Source organism: Canis aureus, chromosome 18 (genome assembly GCF_053574225.1).
Source record: "Canis aureus isolate CA01 chromosome 18, VMU_Caureus_v.1.0, whole genome shotgun sequence".
Lineage (NCBI taxonomy): Eukaryota > Metazoa > Chordata > Mammalia > Carnivora > Canidae > Canis > Canis aureus.
In genome coordinates this window covers 15,552,766-15,574,143 of record NC_135628.1, presented here as the reverse complement: position 1 = coordinate 15,574,143, position 21,378 = coordinate 15,552,766, and the positions used below count along the sequence as shown (strand labels likewise).

Here is a 21,378-nt window from a genome sequence, read left to right as displayed (position 1 = left end):
TTTGATAATGCAGTAGAGAAATCTATAGAGAGGGAGATGATGCTGAGGAGGTTGCTTTTTCCCTTCTTCCTTCCTTCCCTTTCTCTCTCTCTCTCTTTCTTTTTTTCAATAGAAATGTTCCATGGAAACTTTTCCTGTGAACCCTCTTCAAGAGATTTATGCAGATTACAAAGTCAAAAGACGGGTCATCCCAGACTTTTCTTTCCAGGCAAAGAGGCCAAGACATAATTTTAGCAGGTATTAGTAAAAATTGAGAAGTATTTTGTGTATGCTGGGATTCTTGCCAACATCTGTGTTTGCAACTCCCAAGACAGGGCTAAGGTGAAAGTTTTTCCTTACTGCCCTCAGAAGATTGTTGAAACAAGCCTGCCACGGTTCTTTTCCATTGCATCTGTGTTACTGAGGCCTCTCTAGACAGTGTTTTGTGGAATCTCGGGCCAACACAAATTGATTTACTTTTCACCGAAAGAGCTTCATGCTGAATGTTGACTGCAGGTGTGTTTGAGGGAGGAAGAGATAAAAGACTAAAAATGAGGATTGGTAGATAGACAAAGCAGGTGTAAATCATTTGACTATTTCCCAACAAACTGCAAAACTGCTTTAATTTGATAAGATTTTCTTTCTTTTCTCTCTCCTTTTAAAAGGTTTTATTTATTTATTCATGAGAGAGACACAGAGAGAGGCAGAGACATAGGCAGAGGGAGAAGCAGGCTCCCTGCAGGGAGCCCGATGAGGGACTCCATCTCAGGACTTCAGGATCATGACCTGAGCCAAAGACAGATGCTCAACCACTGAGCCACCCAGATGTCGTCCCCCCCCCCCTTTTTTTCTTTTTAATTTAACAAATGATTTCAAATAATGTGAGTCCAGTTAGGTACATCTAGGGAATTTATAAGATTAAAGATAGATCCTTGCATTTGTTTAAAAGAGTTGAGAAAAGATCTCTCTTAGAGGGTACAAAATAAACACTTAACAATGTTACCTCTAGGGCAGCTCCTGTAGCCCAGTGGTTTAGCCCTACCTTCAGCCCAGGGAGTGATCCTGGAGACCCGGAATCGAGTCCCACGTCAGGCTCCCTGCATGAAGCCTGCTTCTCCCTCTGTCTGTCTCTGCCCCCCGCCCCCTCGAATAAATAAATAAAATCTTTAAAAAAAGTTACCTTTAACATATCATAATCAACTATTGTATCTATAGCCACTTATTGATATGTGAGCATGGTGACCCTTGGTATATATGTTTGTAAACTGTATCAATTTTATTAGATAAGGAACATTCTCATTTATCCATAGAAACTTCTGAACCTCCATGAAGATATTTTAAACCAGATATAGCAAAGATCTGAATGCTTTTTATTGATCATTTTGTGCAGAACACTAGAGAATGTTCCAGCAGAGTGCAGCAAAAGCCAGTTATTGCAAAATACACTCTTGTCTTAGTCTGGACTGTGGAGACAGAGGAATTTCAAACTCAAAAAATGATGAAAACAAACAATAGAGATCCTTAAACAGTATCCTGCTCCCCCATCCTAAGTGTAGGCCCCAACAAAGAAAAACTTTCTCTAATTTACTCAACAATACTGATCCTGAAGAAAGGACATAGTGGTAGCTGAGGAAAACCATAAAAACATGGCCTAAAAGCATGGCCTAATTTTACTCCCTTTTTAAAAAATACAGATTTGGGGATCCCTGGGTGGCTCAGCGGTTTAGTGCCTGCCTTGGCCCAGTGCCTGCCTTGGCTCAGCGGTTTAGTGCCTGCCTTGGCGTGATCCTGGAGCCCCGGGATCGAGTCCCACGTTGGGCTCCCGGCATGGAGCCTGCTTCTCTTTCTGCCTGTGTCTTTGCCCCTCTCTCTCTCTTTCTATGTCTATCATGAATAAATAAATAAAATCTTAAAAAATAATAAAAATAAAAAATAAAAAATGCAGCTTTTTTTTGTAGCTTTTTAGCCACCATTCCTACATATCAATTCTTTGTCAGAAATTATAGGTAAGTAAAGAGAAGGAAATGAAAATAAAAATTATCCTAATTCTGCCACCCAGGAAGAAAGCATATTCTGAATGTAGTATATATCCTTTCAGATTTTGAAAGTGTTGTATTGTGTGTAAATATAAGTAAAAAATAAAAATATATAAAAATAGGGTCATAAGGTACAAGCTGTTTGGAAAGTTCTTTTTTCCTTGTAAAAATAAATCATTAACATTCCATGTCAATATATATAGTTATAGCTTCTACAGCCTATAATAAGTACAATTACTCTAGCTGCTAATTTCAGTAACATTTGTATGGTTTGTTTCTGCCTTTCAAAAAATGTGACATTCTGTTTTATAGTAACATGTAAGTCATTCATTTCACTTTGTGAATAAATATTATTCTGATGCAGACCACTGTATATTTGATGTGTACCACAAAGAATAAATATTTACTATTGCAGATTAGCTGCTTTTTCTTTCTCTTGGTGATTTACTTTAAGAAGCTTCTCATTATAACCTCTAGGCCATTTTTAGAGTGATATTTTTTACTAGAATGTGATTACATAGTGATATAGTACCTTAAATTTGGTAAGTTTTTTTTTTTTTTTTAAATTTGGTAAGTTTTAAGGTATTGGTTAAGTAGCAAAATAGATGCCCAACTTTTCTTGCTTCCTGTCTACCAAGTTCTTATTACTTTTGATTGTCCCACTTAAATTCCTACTTTAAAAGAAGAATATCTTATGTTCACAATATAGTTTTTCAAGAAGCATGAAAGATTGTATTTGGCTTAATGCAAAGAGAAAAGAGCTGATTACCAGAGAAAAAGAATGATCAAGTAAAAAAAATAACGAGTAAATGTGAACTATTCAGTTTATATATAAACACACCTATTTGAATTATGTCTATTCATATGAATATTTCTGAAGGAATCTGACTAGGAGAGAAGTCTGGGTGATCCGAGTCAAGGACCCTCCCATCACAAGCCAGTGCCACTTCCTCAACAGGTGAGGGCAGTGGTTGCAGTGAGTGCCTGGGATCCTGATACTTGCTGATGCAGTGAGATCAGCAAAATAGGGAGCAATAGCCAGGCTAGAGAGATTATGGAAGCCACTCACCAAGGGCCTGAGGGTTTAGCAGGCCTGGCTGTGGTATAAGACTGACTGCAAAAGTACAAGTGTGGATCTGGCTCCATTGCAGAGAACATCTGCCTCTGGTACTGGAGGTGGGATCAGCCCTGGGCCTGTAGGAACATAGAGGGAGAGACATTCAGAGTCTGGGCTCATGGGCACACCTTGCTTCTGGTAGTTAGCAGGGACTAAGATTAAGGGGCTCTTTTATAGGGTATATGAAGAATATATAAACAGAGAAAACAAAAGAAAACAGCAGAGAAATATCTTGCATTATTTTAGCAACACAGTTCAAAGTGGGTAAGCTTCAAAAATTGTAGCTATCCTGGGAAATAAGTTAAAGGGCTGGGGATAGTCACTTTACAAAAATGAGTATATCAGGACATTTAGAAACCATCTTTGGTTTGTGTTCTTACTTTAAAGCTGAAATGAAGCATTCTCCCAAGACTAGTAAGCCTCCTTTAAAAAAAATCTTGTAATTGGGGTAAGCAGGCACTAGGGGGCAGCCATGTCTTGGTTAAAATTTCATGTCTGCATATTTTCTCTGCTGGGAAGGTTAAAAGGACCACTTTCCTTTCTTTTTGAATTAAAGCAGATGAAATAAAAAGAAAGTCAATAAGTTTACAGAATTTAGAATTAATTTCTTGTCTTGGCATAACAGGTACATTCATTGACTTTTCAGCTGCTAAGTGGCATTTTTTTTTTTTTTTTGCTTCAGCCTCTAGCACGTCTGTCATTCTCTGACTTGACTTTACCTGATGATGACTTTCGTTTATCTAGAAAACTACACACATACACCATGAATATGTATTGTTTTTATTTTAAAATTCTATCTCTCTGATTTTGTGCTTGAAGAACAAGTGGTGATAGCCAGAGGAACGGAAGATAACTCCTTGGTTTATCGTTTCAAAAGAATAGAGAGAGGACTGCTCTGTTCTTCTAAAGAAGAGAACCTCCCCTTTTCCACAGTGCAGTTTTCTGCTGCCAGCTAGATGCTATTTGAAACGTACAGTGACAGTCTTTCAGTAGTTCTAAAATTTGCCTAGAGTTGGATCTAGAGGAGATATTTAGAAATACAGATTCCTGGGCCCTACTCTAGGTTCATTGGATTTTAAGGAAAAAGGAATGATTTTTAAAAGGTTCCTAGGTGATTCTATGCCAAGTCCAGGAAAATGCCTGGCAAGTTTTCTTCCTGTAGCTTGTGAGAACTGCACTTAGTGAGAGAATTCCTCAGAACTAGCTTCTCAAAAAGTTTAAAATATCAGAAACATGTATTTAGAAATATCTACAAATAGTACGTGCAATATGGAGTTAAGCAGAGATTTTAACATAATTTTGTAAAAAAATTTAGTCTATAGACCACATTTTAATGAAATTTCTTATTTGGGAGTTTCTTCTTCACACAAATAGCTATAAAGTATAAGATTTTTTTAATTTTGGAAATGGAAATTTAATTTCTTGCTTAGCTTTAGTTGCTATTCAAGGAAGATTTAGAATGCCAGAGTAATAGAAGTCCCTTTTTATAACTTGACTTAGAGATCTGATCACTCTGAGAGTAACATGTGCAAGTGGATATTCACCATCATGTTTTGTGAAAAACAAAATACCATTTATGCTGTATTTGGTATAAAATTAATATTTTATAAATGTTCATTAATGTCTCTTCTAAACTGTGAAGTAAGGGGGAAAATCACATTCCAATTTACAGACAGGAAACTGAATAATGAGGACAAGCCTTTATTGAAGGATGTTCTAACATACTGTAAACACACAACACCAGATTATTTTGATTTCCATGTCATTTTGTTATGCAGCATTCTGATAGAATTGGAGAAGTTCTCCTTTTGCCCCACCCCATGTCTAAACTTAGAGACTGGTTATAGATCCTAGATCTTACTTACCCAGTAATTTATCATTAATTAAATCAAAGTATGATGATAATACAAACAGGCACTTTTTTGAGAGACAGTCAGGCCAGGTGATGGGTGTCTTATAGAAATGGGGAACTCAGTGGGAAAAATTAGAGAGGGAAACAAACCATGAGAGACTCCTAACTCTGGCAAACAAAGGATTGTGGAAAGGGAGGTTGGTGGAGGGATGGGGTAGCTGGGTGACAGGCATTGAGGAAGACACTTGGTGAGATGAGCACTGGGTGCTATACTATATGTTGGCAAATTGAGTTTAAATTAAAAAAAAAAAGAAATGGATGCCAGCTTGCCTGCCAGGTCTCCCCTCCTCCAAAGGCTCTGAATGAAAAGGTACTGTCATGAGGGCAGCTGGAAGAAGCAGGGCATTAGAAATCTCTTTTGGGACCTACACAAACTAACTTGACATCACCTTCACGTTGAAGTACCAAGCAGGCTTCACTGTATTTTATTTTAGTGCTGAGCTTCAGATAACTAAGCCAATGTCTTCTGCCACTTGCTCATAAGATGCAGCTTGACCTTTCAGTGGCAACCCTGTTAGGAGAGCAAGAACCGAAGAAAGCACAGATACTTAAACTTTGAATTAGTTCTTCTAAACAAATGGGGATCTAATTTTTTACATTAAAAGAAAACAAAAAGGAAGACTGGCTTTGAGTAACATTTATCAAATTTAGACTAAAATAAACTTAGAGGCTTATAAGGTTCAGTTTGTGGAGTAAAATATTGGCATGAGGAGAATGGAAACATTGCATGTAGGAAAGTGTACGGTAGTAGAATTAGAGAAGGAAAAATCACTAGTCATGACCCGATGTTACTGCAGCCACACCAGCTTACTTATAATAGGAATTCAGTGTGTTATAACAAAGAGGGTTTTGTAAATGCACCATGATAAAATGGCTAATGCTTATAATTGCTGCTATTTTCTGAGCACTCACTGTGTGCCAGCTAGTGCTAAGTACTTATATTATCTCAATTATTTTTAAGGGTTCCTTTGTACAGAGGGACTCTACAGGGTGTTTTGCTTGTTTGTTTGTTTTCAATAATTTAATACTTTAAAAAGGTATTTCTTTATGTAAACATTTCTCTGTGGGATTTGGGATTTTAGGAAATAAATGGGAAAATATTAGCTAACCTTATATAAGAGAGAATGATGATATTGGGCACATGGTATAAACTCTCCCTAAAGTTCCCAAATTGTGATGCAACGAATATTCCTTTGGGAGATATTTATAGGTGTTTTGTGAAAAATGAGTTTTAAAACATTGCATTATATATCCTCCTGTTGGGGGTTCACTAAGTCACATTGGATTATTAGGCTCTGAGAAGTTCTGTTTTGAAGAAACTTAAAAAAAACCTGTCCTGTATTTAATATTTCCCTAATTTATCTAAGCACAGAACACTGTGTGTTGGGATTGGGGGACAGGCGTAATCCACGTGTGCCTGGTTGGTGTTAGGAGACAATTCTGCATGGTGTATTATGTTTCTGCATGTCTTGTGATCAGAGAGAGGCACTGCCTGCTTTTGCTCTGGACTATCTTTTAAGGATGTTTTTACAAGGAATAGCCTTGGATGAGAGAGATAGTAGCTCCCTCCAGAGTAAGGCATAGGTTATTTATTGTGTAATATAATAAAGATAACTATTCTTTCCATGTGTACTTACTGATGATTATAAGAGATTCAGGTTCCCTGAGCTCTGGGTTCTTCTGCTGTAACCCAACTCACCACATGTATAGATATCACCTTGGCCTTTTTTGTATTGCTCGTGGGAATTTGGGCTCCAGAAACTAGCACAGATGCTGACATGCTGGCTCTTGCTGTTGTTTTAAGTAATAAAATTCTTGCCTGTGATTAGGAGTCTTGAATCTTCTGTACATATCCATAAAATGATGGCAGATTAATTTGTTAGTTTGTATATAGGGTGAAATCTTAGACCCTTCATGATTTTCCACAGTTAAGAAATATTGAAATATGTCCTTAAAGGTAAATGGGTCTACTTTTGGCTGAATAGACTGGGGTGGATTGGGGTGGAATGGCTGAGGGTAGGCTACGAGGAAAGTTAAAAAATAGTTTCAACAGCATATGTCTCTAAAGTGCAAGCACCTTCCTAATGTTCTAGAATATTGAATCTCCTTGCAATTTTGCTCCTCTGAGACAATTTACCACAGTTCTTGTTGCTCTTCTTTTAAATTTTATTTACTAGACACTATCATATTTTGCTACTGTTCTTTTGTTGTATTTTGTTTTTGCAGGTGTAGAATTTGTATTTGTATAATGAAACACAATTAGTGGTGGGTCGTTAATACTGCAGCCCTTAAAAAAAAATACTGCAGCCCTTGTAGATTTAAGGAAATGAAGGAAATACACATTTATTGAGCACATATTGAATACCTGACCCTATGCCAGACATATTATGTGGGTTTTCTAATATAATCTTCCATATCATTCAGGATTTTGGTATTATTATATTCAATTTGTGTGTGAAAACATTTGGGGCTCTGTGAGGTGGTTGTTATAATTTTCAGAGCTAGCATTTATAGAGCATTTACTGAATACCAGCTCTTATGATAAGCATAGGATATTTTCTTATTTCATCCTCATATGAACCTGAAATAGTTATTATTATCTTATTTTATACATGAGGAAACTGAGGGCCATAGAAGAAGTAATCTGACCCCTGTCACATAATTAGCAGAGCTATGATATGAATGCAGGTATGTATAGGAGTTTAATATCAGGTCACCCTTAACCCTTGGCTTAAGGATTTATGAAGATAATGGTACTGTATAGTTTGAGCTTAGGGTGACTATGTGGTTATAGTCCAAACTAGACATTTTGGAGAGGAAAGAGAGGCAAAATTAATAATTGCACCATGACAGCAAGTATAAGCCTACATTGTCAATGGAAAAGCAGAGTGTGTGGTCGTTATACTATGCACAAAAGACACAAGTAAATACTAGGATAGGTTGCAGTTATATTTGCACTGCTGATTTTTGACAGCGTGGGATATTATCTTTTATTGAGTCAATATGTTGAATTCAAATAGTTTTAAATATTTTATTGTTCTTTCAAAAGTGTTTTATTGCCAAGGTAGACCCACCCTTATTGACAGTTCCAATATAGATAAAATGGATTACTGCATATCCTTTTCTCACACCTCAATGTTTTATGGGTTTCCAGAATTTAGTGCAGCCCAAATAGAGGGAGTTTTTATTGCGTTTTTAAAGCAGATCATGAGAGAATTACTTTCCCCTCTCTCCTACTCCCTCAAACTGAGGAACATGATTGACTTGGTTTTATAGGGTCCATATTTCTCCTTTAAATTAAACCCATCTGAGGATGGAAAACTGCAACCCTATCTTGTCCTCCCAGTGTCAACTGACAAAGGATAAAACTTTGTTTGCCTTGACAACATTTTCAGCGGGGGTTAAAACAAAGAGAGAATAGTACTTAATATACAGATCTATAATAACTATGGTAGTTTTCCTGTTGTGGCTTACACATAGGTGTTTCATTAGCCTCTACAGAGTATTAATTATAGTGGCTTTCAATTGATTTTTCTCTATTCCACTACTTGTTAGATTTTTTTGATATGAGTGTTAGGCTAGCTCTGTAAATATGTTTTATACATTTTTTTCCATACTGAAGTATTTTTTTAAAGATTTTATTTATTTTAGAGAGTATGCACATGAGTGTGGGGAGGGTGCAGGGGGAGGGAGAAAGGGGGGATAGAATCTCAAGCTGACTTTGCACTGAGCATGGAGCCTGACGTGGGGCTTGATCTTACCACCCTGATACCATGACCTGAGTTGAAACCAAGAGTCTAACACTTAACTGACTGAGCCACCCAGGTGCCTGAATACTGAAGTATTTTTTAAAGGTATGAAATGATCCTCCTATCAAAAAAAGTATCTTTTGGAGATTAACATAAACTAGTATGTCAAAGATGAGGAGAAATGCTGGAAATAACTTGTTCACTTTGTTTAGCCCATAATTTCCCAAATTTAGATACTGAATGCTCGTGTGTGTGTGTGTGTGTGTGTGTGTGTGTGTGTATGTAGTAGCATCTATTAACTTTCTATAGGACACTGGAAGCACACTTTGGCATATATTTACATAAGTGTATTTCTCCTTTTTAAAGAAAATGCCACCTTTATTTGTTGTTTATCTCCTTTTCTTTACTTATTTTATGTTGCCTTCACCTGCTCACTTTTTTGGAGGGGAGTAGTTTTTGCCTTGGGATTAAAAAAAAATTCAACCAGAACTATTATTTATCAATAATAATTCATTATGCTCTGAATCTCAATTTTCTTTTTTCTGCATACTGTGGTTTCTATTTTTCCTGTTTGTATCATTCATTTTTATTATTTAGAACACTAAAAGCAGTTAAGGCTATGAATTTGTCTTTGAGTACAGCTTTGCCAACTTACACATTTAACTGTAGTGATGATGCATTATGGCTTGGTGAAAATGTAGGCTTAGGAGGCAGTAAGACATTTATTAGGATCTTGTCACTTATTATTTTATGACCTCGAGCCTCAGTTTCTTCTATTGTAAAATGGGGCTATTAATACTTACCTTTTAGGTTTAAAAAAATGTAGTTAAGTTTTGCCTGTAGAGTTCATAGCATAGTACCAATAAATGCCTATCTTTATTATCTTTATAATTTTATAAATACTGTATAATTTCAATTTTGATTTCCCTTTGATAAGTAGTTATATGGTAGCTGTTTAGGAGAGTGATTTTACTTGCCAAATAGCAAAATTTAAAGCATACAGCTTTCTTAATTTTTAGTTGTTTTAGCTGACCAGAGCATTTGGCCAGTAAAATTTCACATAGTTAAAACCTATATAAGCAAAGGATAGATCTAGCTTTTGGTGGAGATCACTTTTGAAGGTCCATCTCTCTCTACTTAATCTGGTTTTCTTATTCAGAGTCAGAGCCACATGTTTAGTAGAAATCACCTCTGATGTATGATGAGTCGACAAATATTCTTATTTTGCACTACTCTGTAACTGGGCCTCTTTTTGTGTGCTTTCAAGAGGATTAACATTGAAATATGAGAAAAGAGCAAATCAAGTACAGCTTGCTAGCTTCTGGGTCAACCAGAGGGCCCCGTAGGGTTACATTTGTTGTTGTTAAGATCACCAAAGAAAAAATATTTTATGATATCCCCAAGAATCCCATTCTAGTTTGTCCATCACTTATGTCTGGAATGTTTTCTTAAGTTATTCTAAAAAATCTTTATTTTGCAGTATAATTCCATTATGATATGATATTATAAATCTTGTTCCTTTTATGATAAACCAGGGAGGGTAGTGCTCCATGAAAAACTAGCTAATATCAAATTCAAGGGTATTCTTTTTGGTCATTATACCAAAGTATTAAACCAAAGTGTTAAACTACTAAGATGACTTTATTTCTTTTCTTGTTTTATAAGAACTTAGCAGAAAAATGCTCTTTGTATATTTTATTATTTGAAATGGAGGATGATTTGAAATAAAAGTATCATTTTTAACTAGGCCTATAAAAGAGTTACTATAGGCATCTCTAAGCAAGTTTTTATGATAAGCATGCTTTTCTTTTTTCCAAGATAGTTTCCCTCATTTGTATCATATGTAGAACATGATGTCCTCTGAATTTCCCCTATAGGATTTGAGAGTTAAGGAGCTGTTTACCTGGTAGTATCCTCTTTTTTCATTCTCTCTTAAGGCCCTGAACTACTCTATAATTCAGACCCTCAGTTGAAAAGGAACTGACACATATGTGAATAAGAGAGGACTTATATATTCCTTGAGGCATGTTCCATCAATCACCTAGCCACTTTACCTAGAGACTGAAAACTGCATTATTTCCTTCAGAGCCATGTGCTAGAATGAATACCCTTGACTTAGGAATATAGATGATGTGTGCTACAATTAACATATTTGTATCTGTGTTATTTCTGTTCTTTGTTTTAACATACAGCATATAACTTTATATCAATTGCAGAGATGGACAGGTAAAATTTTGCATTTCCTGGCATCATGAGTCTTCTGTTAATGGGTACACATAGTTACATGAAAACACATGTGTATTAATCAATAATTTACCTACAGTGACAGTCATCTGCATAATGTCTTTCCTCTGATACATTATTGGTAGTACACAGTTTGGCAGTGAGAAAGCAACAGTTGTTATAGATTTTGCATTCTTTTGACAGAGTTGCAACAATTCTCCAATACCCTGGTCCAGTAGAGATATTAGATGGATTGCTATACTGTACTTGCATTTGAAATTTCTTCCTCTGTTTTTACTCTGAGCATTTATTTTCCATCATCTTATAACATTGTAACATCGATTGGTGCAAGTAATGTATTATTCATGTCATTCTGGTTTCATTCCATTAGTGCTATCAGCATCAGTATTCAGTCTAAAGAGATACAATTATGTCAAGAGCTCTGTGTGTCAGCTTGTCCTGGTTTTGCATTTCTTTCACATTCATAGAAGGGTCTTTATTTGTGTAGTGTATCTTTTTATTTTGTTGGTGCCAATTAAAATTGTGTAAGAAGCTAAAATAAGGTTACATAAATGTAACCTCAAATAATTTTTTAGTTTACAAATAATCATTGTACCAACTTTGGAAAAATTTAAAAACATATAAGGAGGAAAATAAAATCATCCGTAATCATCACCTTATTCACTTTTTTTTTTACATTATTCATGTATTGATCCAATGCTTTGCCTTCTCATCTTTTTTTTTTTTTAAAGTTCATGTTGTATATACAGTTTTGAATGCTGAGTTTTTCTTTAGCATTATATGTAATAACATTTTGGAAAACTTGATTTTTGATGTATTTATAATTGTGCATATTGTGTCATTTTCAAACACTCAATTTTTGAACATTTATATTTTTTGCATGGTTTTATTTTTTTCAATAGGAGTGCATATCCTTGTTCATAAATCTTTGATCATATATCTCTGGAGTATTTCCTTCGGAAAGACTTCTAGAAGTAACATTATTGGGTTCAAAATGAAAACATTTAAAAAGCTCTTTATTCATGCTGCCAAACAACTTTCCAAAAACATTAAACCATTATCTCTTATTTGGTCAGAAAAATTATAGTCTTCCTTTTACTTATGTTGCTACAGTCATTTTTTTAAAGTTTTTAAAATTTATGTAACTAATTGCTATACCCAATGTGGGGTTCAAACTCATGACCCTGACATCTGTAGTCACATGCTCTTCTGACTGAGCCAGCCAGACACCCCTCCTTAGTCATTTTTGATGTAAGGTTGTCTATCTCTTCTTTTCAGTAATATATTCATTAAAATAGATAAATCGGAACATTATTAGATTGCTAAAATAACCAATGATGGAGAGCTTCCTAATGCTAAAAGCTGCCTGACATTTTGGTGGACCATCTTTTCTTAGTATGTAATTTTTGATGACTTAAATTGCTAGGTCCTGTGGCTAAATTGTATGAACAGAAATATGTTCAGCATTCAGACAGCTAACGACAGTTCATCTGTTGTGGAAAAGTGAGAGCTGCTGTCTACTGCTTCCTGAGAAGTCATCCATTGGTTAAAAAAAAACTTTACTTTTTTACTATTAATGACTGATGTAATATTCTTATGTTGATTGTAACAAATTTGAATCATTTAACATCTAACTTCAGATAATCATTGCTCAGAAAGTTAGTTCTTTAAGGATTATATAATTGACACTTATAATTACATAATTTATAATTTCAAACTCTCATACTAGAAATAATGAATAAAAACAATTTTTAAGTCCAAATCATTAGGTCCACTGAAGTTATTTAAGATCTATTCATTTAAGACTCTGATCTGCTGCTAACTCATGATTTGCCATCATAGCTTTTTAAGTCCACCTTGATTACAGCATTTATGACATTGCATTGCAATCATTTGATTATGCATCTGTGCTGTTAACAAAGCTCTGAGCTGTTTAAGGGAAGATGGTCTGTCTTCTTTAGTGACACCCCTAAGTTTTAGTACATGTCCCTGGTGTGTTCCAACTGATCTTGAAATGACTTACACATGGAATACTATATAAAACAAGCATTAGTGGTCTGAGATCATTTTTGTGTGACTTGACTTGTAATTGTGGTATGATTTATTTAACATGAATTTTGTTGGTGATATTTGTACATAGTAAGGAAATTTTAGTAGATGATTCAAAATATCAAAAAATAAATAAAGAACAGAGAAACAACCTATGGCTTTTATGTGTTGATTGGACTACCCTTCTGGAAGCCATCTTTCTCCATCACAGTCTTGTCTCTCCTTTAGGCCCATTTCCAACATTTAATTCTTGTCTAGAAGGATAATTAGAAACCACCTAATATAACATCATTTTTTGTTGAGGTAAATTGAGTTAAGATAAACTGAAACTTGGTTTGGAATTACCCTTTCTAATGTCAGAGCAAGGCTTGCATGTTGTGACCTCTTAGTTTCCACTGAATTCTTCTTCCAAGCAAAGGCTTGAGCCTGTTCATTGAACAGGGCCAGGTGCTTTATAAGGTTAACTCCAGGGCAGCCCCAGTGGTGCAGTGGTTTAGCGCCGCCTGCAGCCCGAGGCCTGATCCTGGAGTCCCGGGATCGAGTCCCGCGTCGGGCTCCCTGCATGGAGCCTGCTTCTCCCTCTGCCTGTGTCTCTGCCTCTCTCTCTCTCTCTTTCTCTGTGTATCTCTATGAATAAATAAAGTATTAAAAAAAAAAAAAGGTTAACTCCAGGGTATTTTGAGTGCCTATACATGAATGTTTGTCAGACTATTAATATTAATTGCCAAATTTCAGAGAAACATCAGCATGGTTTTCTATGAGACTTCTAATTTCTTTGGGAAAATTCTTTTGAATTTCACATTAATTCTTTAGCTAGAAACACAGATTGATTTATATTGAGGATTACTATACACAAGAAGTGACAGCTTTTTTTTGTTTTTGTTTTTGATTTTTGGTTTTTTTTTGTTTTTTTTTTTTTTTGTGACAGCTTTTTAGATAATGGTGTTCATATGTTTTTGGTGTATCTTAAGGAATTACTTTTGTACTTTAACCAGTAATTCATCCCGTATTTTTATGCTGGCAGTGGTTTCCATTTCTGAAGCACAGAAATGGAAAAGACACAGACTCTCTTCTTTAGCAACTCTAATCCTCTGACAAAAACAAACAAATAAAAAACACATTGCAATATCTTGTGATAAGAGCCACAATAACAATTTTGTGTGTGTGTTGGGAGGGATTGTTGTTTTTTAAATGCCATAGAACTAAACTGAGTGGCTATCCATACACAAAAAGTTCATTTGGATTCTCACCTCCACCATAAACAAAAATAAATTCTAAGGGAACTAAATACTTAGATATGAAATGCATATAGCTTTTATAAAAGAAGAGAGAAGTACATCTTTATAACATCAGGGTTGGAAGGATTTTCTAAAAAAGCTACAAAAACCTCACTGAGTCCTTAAAAGATTGATAAATTTGATTTATATTAAAACATAAAACTCTTGTACAACAAAGGAAAGTGTGAACAAAATTAAGATGATTTTTTTTAGTTCATTCTACCAACAATGGAATATGTAAAAGACTACATAAAAACAAGAAAAATGTGCAGTGGGTATGTGAAGGAAATTCCGAAAGAGGAAATGAAAGTAGCCAAAAAAACATAAAAAGATACTTAGCCTTGGTAGTAATCAAAAGTATGTAAATTAAAACCACAGTGAAATTCCATTTCATACATATCAAACTGAAAAGAATTTAAAAGTTCTGATAGGATAAAGTGTTGGCAAATATGTGGAGCCATGAGAACTTCCCGTACACTGCTAGTAGGAGTACAAATTGGTACAATATTTGGAGAGCACTTAAAATGAATTAATATGTCAACATTTAAAACACTCTGAAAAATAAAACGTTGAGAAAAATAGAACACAGAGGAATACTCATGGTGTAATTTTATGCAGAAAGATCAGACATATTATTTAAGGATACATATATAGTGAAAGTATACAGACATTCTATTCAGGATACTGGTTAAGCCTCCAGAGGAAGAAAGAGGGTCATGTGATGGGAGCAAGGCCCAGAAGGGGCTTTGGCTTTATCTAAAATATGTAATTGCTTTAAATAAATGGAAAATATGGGATAACGTAAGATTTACAAATGCCAGGTGTTTGCTATTATTTCTATACCACCCGGTGTGTTTTAACTATTTCATTGTAAAAGGAAAGGGGGAAAATGCACAGTGGAGAACTCATTCTCTGAGGGAAGGTCAGGCCCTCTGGAATAGATGACCTTTAGGCTAGTTTTGGAAAAGCGATAGAGTGTATAGAAAGGCATGGGGTTCTGAAGCAACATTTTCTGTTCAGGGGCCTGTATGCAGTTTGTTATTTCTGCACTTGTAGGACTGGGGTGTGTTTGGAATGAGAAAACAGGCAGGGATAAGTTTAGACAATGAGCCAGGGATCAGATCTTATGACAGTATTTGTATTTGTTTCCCAAAGCAAGTAAAATTTCTTGTACACTGCTATTCTCTACTTGGGATAGTCAGCTCATTGACTTATGACTAGAGCCTCTGAAGAAGACTCATGACCTTAGTTCATAACATTTGGTAGATGCTCTAGGTTTTGAACACTGGTGTTTTTAGATGGGCAACCAAGAATGACAACAGAACTTTTTTAAGCTTTGAGCTGATTTACAAACAACCAAGATACCTGTGCTGTTGAGCAAGCTTTATGGGCCATCCAGTCTGAAAGCCTGGGACCTACTCAGCTCTGAGAGTCATGCCTCATTTTTTTCTCCTGGGCCAGCTGGGAAGGGCAGTTTTTTTTTTTTTTTAAAGACTGTCATCCGCATGGCTCGGTTTCTGTGAATACTTTTGTTTCTTGCAAGAACTTTTTCTTGGGGTGCTCTGGAGTGGAATGTTTTGATTTTTGATGACTGTGTGATCTTTTACTATGTTTTACTTATATCAAATGGACTTATCTGGGTTTCAGAGAATGCTCTTTTATTATTTTGGGGGAAAATGCTATTATCTTTTCTGTGCCATCCATGATTTCATAGATTCTACATTTTCCTTCCCAGCTTTCCAGACTGAAGCCTCTTTGTCTCCATAGGCCTACCCATGCCCACTTTCCCTCTTTCTTATTGCTTCTTTGAGGAATTCCTTCTTCTCTAGTGTTTTCTAGAATAGAGCACAAGGAACTGGCTCTGAGATGGGCAAAGCAAATGAGGTCAACTTTAGTGGTTAGATTTTGCATGAGGTGCTTGTCAAGAATATAATACCAAGAGGGAGATTTGATGTGAAATCAGAAAATGTTTTCCAGTGTAATAGTGCAAAAATATTTTTAGGACTGGCAATTTTCTAGCTACATGTAATCTTGGATAAGACTCTTAGTATCTCTAAACTGTAGTGTCATCCATTGAAGGATGGAAATAAAACGTGTCTTATAGAGTTATGTAATTGAATTTATTTTAAAATGCATTGTAAAGTATAAAGTACCATACAAATATGAGATATTTAGTGTCATCAGTATTCTTATTAATAATGCCTAACATTCTTTTGGCTTTCCTAAACCTCATCAGTACATGATGTCAGTGTGGTCATAGCCAACAAAGAGTAACTTTTATCCCTATTTTCTTAGTGGCCTTTGATTTATAAAGAAAGGGTAGATGATAGTATTTATTTATAGATTAACTGCAGTTGGGGCATCTCTTTTATCACATAAATACTACTAAGTATTGGATGGTGTCGGTGAAGATGCTACTGTGTAGTGCATGCAGAGTCATGGGCCATAGTTCTCAGTTTTGGGGGCTTTGGATGTTGTGCTCAAGGATTTGAGGTCAATAAAGCTGTTAGAATTTCAATATTTGCTTCTTTTGAAAAGTTTCTTTAAATTTAAATTCAATTTAGTTAACATATACTGTGTTATTAGTTTCAGAGGTAGAACCCAGTGATCCATCAGTTGCATACAACACCCAGTGCTTGTTACTTCAAGTGCCCTCTTTAATGCTCATCATCCAGTTACCCCATCCCTCTACGCATCTCCCCTCCAGCAATCCTCACTTTGTTCCTTATGGTTAAGAGTCTCTCTTATGGTTTGCCTCCCTCTCTGTTTTCTTCTTATTTTTTTTCTCCTTCCTTCCCCTATGTTCATCTATTTTGTTTTGTTAAATTCCACATGTGAGTGAAATCATATGGTATTTGTCTTTCTCTGACTGACATATTTTGCTCAGCATAATACCCTCTAGTTCCATCCATCATTGCAAATGGTAAGATTTTATTTATTTTTGATGGCTGAGTAATATTACATTGTGTATATCTCATATCTTCTTTATCCATTCATCTGCTGATGGACATCTGATGGGCTCTTTCCATATTTTGGCAATTGTGGACATTGATGCTATAAACATTGGGGTACATTGTCCCTTTGAATCACTTATGTTTGTTTCCTTTGGGTAAATTATAGTAGTGCAATTGCTGATTCATAGGGTAGCTCTATTGTTAACTTTTTGAGGAACCTCCGTTTTGTTTTCCAGGATGGCTGCATCAGTTTGCATTCCTACCAACAGTGTAAGAGGGTTCCTTTTTCTCTGCATCTGTACCAACATCTGTTGTTTCCTGAATTGTTAATTTTAGCCATTCTGACCAGTGTGAGATGATATCTCATTGTGGTTTTGTTTGTATTTTCCTGATGCCAAGTGATATTGAGCATTTTTTCATGTGTCTGTTGGTCATTTGTATGTCTTCTTTAGAGAAATGTCTGTTCATGTCTTCTGCCCATTTCTTAACCAGAGTTTTTGTTTTTTTGGGTGTTGAGTTTGGTAAATTCTTTATAGATTTTGAATCTTAGCCTTTTATCTGATAAGACATTTGCAAATATTTTCTCCTATTCCATAGGTTGCCTTTGAGTTTTGTTGACTGTTTCCTTCACTGTGCAGAAACTTTTTATCTTGAAGTCTCAGTCGTTCATTTTTGCGTTTGTTTCTCTTGCCTTTGGAGACATGTCTAGCAAGAAGTTGCTGTGGCTGAGGTCAAAGGCTTTGCTGCCTGTGTTCTCCTCTAGGATTTTGATGGATTACTGTATTACATTTAGGTCTTTCACTCATTGTGAGTTTATTTTTATGTATGATGTAATTAAGTGGTCCAGTTTCATTCTTCTGCATGTGGCTATCCAATTTATCCAACACCATTTGTTGAAGAGAGAGGTCTTTTTTTCCATTGGATATTCTTTCCTCCTTTTTGGAAGATTAGTTGACCATAGAGTTGTGGGTCCAGTTCTGAGTTTTCTATTCTGTTCCATTGATCTATGTGTCTGTTTTTTGTGCCATTATCATACTGTCTTGATGGTTACAGGTTTGTAATACAGCTGGAAGTCTGGAATTGTGATGCCACCAGCTTTGGTTTTTTTAATCAACATTCCTTTCAGTATTTGAGATCTTTTCTGCTTCCATACACATTTTAGGATTGTTTGTTCCAGCTCTATGAAAAGTGTTGATGGTATTTTGATAGGATTGCATTGAATGTGTAGATTGCTTTGGGCAGCATAGATATTTTAACAATACTTGTTCTTCCAATCCATGAGCATGTGATGTTTTCCCATTTCTTTGTGTCTTCCTCAGTTTCTTTCATAAGCGTTCTATAGTTTTCTGAGTACAGATCCTTTACCTCTTTGGTTAGGTTTATTCCTAGGTATCTTATGGTTTTTGATGCAATTGTAAATGGGGTTGACTCCTCGATTTCTCTTTATTCTGCCTCCTTGTTAGTATATAGAAATGCAACTGAGTACTGTGCATTGATTTTATATCCTACCACTTTGCTGAATTCCTGTATCAGTTCTAGCAGTTTTGGGGTGGAGTCTTTTGGATTTTCAACAGAGTATCATGTCATTTGCAAAGAGTGAAAGTTGCTGATTTGAATGCATGTTATTTCTTTTTATTGTCTGATTGCTGAGGATAGGACTTCCAGTACTATGTTGAACAACAGTGGTGAGAGTGGACATCCCTGTTACATTCCTGACCTTAGGAGAAAAGCTCTCAGTTTTTCTCCATTGAGTATGGCATTCACTGTGGGTTTTTTGTACATGTCTTTTATGATATTGAGGTATGTCCTTTCTATCTCCAGAGAAAAAGGTGGAGAGTTTTTATCAAGAAAGGATGTTGTATTTTGTCAAATGCTTTTTCTGCATCTATTGAGAGGATCATATGTTCTTGTTCTTTATTAATGTAGTGTATCAGATCGATGATTTGTGGTTGTTGAACAACCCTTGCAGCCCAGGAATAAATCTTACTTGGTTGTTGTGAATAATCCTTTTAATGTGCTGTTGGCTCTTATTAGCTAGTATCTTGGTGAGAATTTTTGCATCCATCTTTATCAGGGATATTGGTCCATAATTTTCCTTTTTGATAGGGTCTTTGGTTTTGTAGTCAAGGTAGTGCTGGACTTATAGAGTGAGTTTGGAAGTTTTCCTTCCATTTCTATTTTTTTGAGGCAGTTTAAGAAAAATAGGTATTAATTCTTCTGTAAATGTTTGGTAGAATTCCCTTGGGGAAGCCATCTTGCCCTGGACTCTTGTTTGTTGGGAAAGTTTTGATTACTGCTTCAGTTTCTTTGTTGGTTACAGCTCTGTTCAGGTTTTTTATTTCTTCCTGTTTTGGTTTTGCTAGTGTATATGTTTCTAGGAATACATACATTTCTTCTAGGTTACCTAATTTGTTAGTATATGATTTTCATAATATTATTTTTTAATTGTATTTCTTTGGTGTTGGTTGTGATCTCATCTTTCATTCGTGATTTTAATTATTTGGGTCTTTTCCCTTTTCGTTAAGTCTGGTTAGGGGTTGGTTTGCTGATCTTATTAATTCTTTCAAAGAACCAGCTCCTAGTTTTTTTTTTTTTATATATGTTCTACTGTTTTTTTTTTTTTTAATTTCTATATCATTGATTTCTGCTCTAACCTCTATTATTTCTCTTCTGTTCTTCTGCTGTTCTTTTTCCTGCTCCTTTAGGTGTAAGGTTAGGTTGCGTATTTGAGACCTTGTTTCGTGAGAAAGGCCTGCTATATACTTCCCTCTTAGGACTGCCTTTGCTGCATCCCAGATGATCTGAGTTGTCATGTTTTCATTTTCATTTATTTCCATATATTTTTAAGAAATTCTTTAATTTCCTGGTTGACCCATTCAGTCTTTAGTAGGATACTCTTTAACCTCCATGTATTTGTGATCCTTCCAACTGTTTTCTAGTAGTTGAGTTCAAGTTTTAAAGCACTGAGGTCTGAAAATATACAATGAATAATCTCAGTCTTTTTGTACCAATTGAGACCTGATTTGTGACCCAGTATGTGATCTATTCTAGAGAATGTATATTCTGCTGCTTTAGGATGAAATATTCTGAATATACCTGTAAAGTCCATCTGGTCCAGTATGTCATTCAAAGCCCTTGTTTCCTTGTTGATCTTCTGCTTACATGATCTGTCCATAGCTGTGAGCGGGGTGTTAAAGTCTCCTACTATCATTGTGTTATTATCAATGTGTTTCTTTAATTTTGTTATTAACTGGTTTACATAATTGACTGCTCCCAAGTAGGGGCATAAATATTTATAATTGTTAGATCTTCTTGTTGGATAGGCCCTTTTATTATGATATAGTGTCCTTCTCCATCTCTTATTATAGTCTTTGGTTTAAAATCTAGTTTGTCTGATATAAGGATTGTTATTCAAGCTTTCTTTTGATGTCCATTGGCATGGTACATGGTTTTCTACCCCCTCACTTTCAATCTGGAGGTGTCTGTGGGTCAAAAATGAGTCTCTTGTAATCAGTATATTGATGGGTCATCTGAAAAATTTTTATTTATTTTTAAAAATATTTATTCATGAGAGAGCGAGAGAGGCAGAGACACAGGTAGAGGGAGAAGCAGGCTCCCCACAAGGAGCCCGTTGTGGGACCTAATCCCAGACCCTAGGATCACGTCCTCATCTGAGGGCAGACGCTCAACTGCTGAGCCACCCTGCTGTCCCTCATTTTTTTTAATCCATCATGATATCCTATGTCTTTTGATTGGAGCAGTTAGTTCATTTACATTCAGAGTAATTATTGAAAGATATGAAATTAGTACCATTGTATTACTTGTTAAGTAGCAGTTCCTATAGATTATCTCTGTTCCTTTCTGATCTTTGTTAATTTTGGGCTTTCTCTTTGCTCAAAGAATCCCCTTCAATGTTTCTTCCAGGGCTGGTTTAGTGTTCACAAATTCATCTAGGTTTCGTTTATTCTAGAAATTCTATCTCTTCTTGTACTCTGAATGACAGCCTTGCTGGATAAAGTATTCTTGGCTGTATATTTTTCCCACTGAGCACCCTGAATGTA

General features: G+C 35.5%; 1 protein-coding gene across 19 annotated transcripts in view; it reads left to right on the top strand.

Annotated features, from left to right (window-relative positions):
* The window catches only part of BBS9 (Bardet-Biedl syndrome 9), a 431,432-nt gene that overhangs the window by 256,589 nt on the left and 153,465 nt on the right, over positions 1–21,378 (top strand). The window contains exon 21 of one of the 19 annotated variants that reach the window (XM_077856242.1): positions 113–267. The exons of the other annotated variants lie outside the window; for them this stretch is intronic. Coding sequence (XP_077712368.1) covers positions 113–244 — 132 coding nt within the window. The 3' untranslated portion in view covers positions 245–267. Of the gene's footprint in view, positions 1–112; positions 268–21,378 lie in introns of those variants that run through there. 19 annotated transcript variants of the gene reach the window in all.